This window comes from Zonotrichia albicollis, chromosome 7 (genome assembly GCF_047830755.1).
Source record: "Zonotrichia albicollis isolate bZonAlb1 chromosome 7, bZonAlb1.hap1, whole genome shotgun sequence".
Classification (NCBI taxonomy): Eukaryota; Metazoa; Chordata; class Aves; order Passeriformes; family Passerellidae; genus Zonotrichia; species Zonotrichia albicollis.
This window is the reverse complement of record NC_133825.1, coordinates 3599176-3601475: the sequence shown is the minus strand read 5'-3', so window position 1 is coordinate 3601475 and position 2300 is coordinate 3599176. Positions and strand designations below refer to the sequence as shown.

The 2300-nt window shown below is 55.4% G+C and overlaps 1 protein-coding gene across 1 annotated transcript; it reads left to right on the top strand.

Annotated features, from left to right (window-relative positions):
- Positions 1-310: 310 nt before the first annotated feature.
- LOC141729549 (olfactory receptor 14J1-like) lies at positions 311-1243 on the top strand. The gene has a single exon (XM_074544256.1). It carries the CDS (start codon positions 311-313, stop codon positions 1241-1243), a length of 933 nt encoding a protein of 310 aa, XP_074400357.1.
- The last annotated feature ends 1057 nt before the right edge of the window (positions 1244-2300 follow it).

Genomic DNA, 2300 nt, shown 5'->3' with positions numbered 1-2300 from the left:
CAAAGAAACTCCAAACACAATCAAGTGAGACCTTCTCCCTCCAGTCTCCACTCATTATCTTGCCACAGGGAACTCACTCTGTTATACCAAGGGCAGCAGAAATGCCGAGGGTTTCTGATATCCTGGAAGAGCAGGAGAAACATGGGGAGAGCTTAAAAAGAAAATGTCAGAACTCTTAAACAGACAAGTGTGTCCATGTGTTTTAAGAAGAGGGTGTATGGGAAATGGCTTTGATTTTGGTTATAGACATCTTCTCAAACACTTCACTGTCCTTTCCTCATGAACAGGTTCCCATGTGCAGCCCCAGCAAATGTCCAACAGCAGCTCCATCAGGCACTTCCTCCTGCTGCCATTGGCAGACACGCGGCAGCTGCAGCTCCTGCACTTCTGCCTCTTGCTGGGCATCTCCTTGGCTGCCCTCCTGGGCAACGGCCTCATCATCAGCACCATAGCCTGTGGCCACCACCTGCACACGCCCATGTTCTTCTTCCAGCTCAACCTGGCCCTCAGCGACCTGGGCTGCATCTGCACCACTGTCCCCAAAGCCATGCACAATTCCCTCTGGGACACCAGGAACATCTCCTACACAGGATGTGCTGCTCAGCTCTTCTTCTTTCTGTTCTTCATTGCAGCTGTGTTCTATCTTCTAACCATCATGTGCTACGACCGCTACGTGTCCATCTGCAAACCCCTGCACTACGGGACCCTCCTGGGCAGCAGAGCTTGTGCCCACATGGCAGCAGCTGCCTGGGCCAGTGGCTTTCTCAATGCTCTCCTTCAAACGGCCAATACATTTTCCCTGCCCCTGTGCTATGGCAATGCCCTGGGCCAGTTCTTCTGTGAAATCCTCCAGATCCTCAAGCTCTCCTGCACACACTCAAACCTCAGGGAATTGGGGCTTCTTGCTGTTAGTGCCTGTTTAGCATTTGGTTGTTTTGTGTTCATGATTTTCTCCTATGTGCAGATCTTCAGGGCTGTGCTGAGGATCCCCTCTGAGCAGGGACGGCACAAAGCCTTTTCCACCTGCCTCCCTCACCTAGCAATGGTCTCCCTGTTCATTAGCACCTCATTTTTTACCTACCTGAAGCCCCCCTCCATCTCCACCCCATCCCTGGATCTGGCCCTGTCAGTTCTGTACTCAGTGGTGCCTCCAGCCTTGAACCCCCTTATCTACAGCCTGAGGAACCAGGAGCTCAAGGCTGCAGTGAAGAGACTGATGACTGGATGGTTTCAGGACCATTAAACTGATGGTCAATTTCTGCAAATCACTTGTAATAAAAGTCATCTTTGATTCTTCTTTTTGGTTTCATATTGGTGGTCCTTTTTCTTAGTTTAACTTCTTAATGTTGTCCACAAAGTAATGTTATTGTTTGTGACATAGGTCATTTTGTTTCTCTCCACCTTCCCTGTGACCACAGACTCTGTCAATGAAGGGCTGTTCTCTTGGTGGCTTTAAAGGAACTAAAGGATCTCCCAGCAGAGTGTTCTGCAGAAGATGCCCTTTCGTTGCCTTCTCTGGAGCTGCAGCAGCAATGTCTGTGTGCAGAGCTGGGGCAGATCAGGGCTGGCCCAGCAGCTGTGCCCAGCAGCAGCAGCAGCACTTGGTGTTGCCAATGCTGCTGCCGTGGCCCTGCCCCGCTGCCCTGCTGGCCCTGGTGTTGCTGCAGGGCCTGAGTGCTCTCGGGGCCGGGCACAGCCCTGGGGGTGGCAGTGCCGGGGCTGCAGCAGGGACAGGCCATGGGCACTGCTGGGGCAGCGCTGACGCCTCAGCCCAGGGCCTGGGGCTCCAGGCTCCTTGCCCAGGCTCTCTCAAGAACACGCCCAGGCCAATGCTCAGGACAGAAAACCCCTGTGAGCAGCCCCAGGCTGGCCGTGGGCAGGCTGGGGGCAAACAGCATGGCTGGGGCTCTGCAAGGGCCCTGGGGCAGATGGGAAGGAGCAGCAGAGCAGGGGCTGATCCATCCCCAGAGTGCTGGACAGCCCAGGGCAGCGTCCCAGAGCGTCCTCATGGAGCTGCCAACAACATCCCCCCTCTGCAGCCCTGGCCTCTCCCCCAGCTCACACAGGTGCCCCATCCTTGCAGGCACAGACACGGCAGCACTGGCTCAGCAGCCCCTGTTTGCATTGCACAGAGCAGGGGGAGCACCCCCATGCTGTTGGTGTGGGGACATGACCCTGAGGGAGCACAAATGCCATCAGCCCCTGGGGCCAGCAAGGGCTGGGGGACACCAGGGAAAGCACTCAGCTTTGTCCTGGCCTCTGCAGTCAGCCAGAAAGTTTGTTCCCATCAGCTGGGAGTT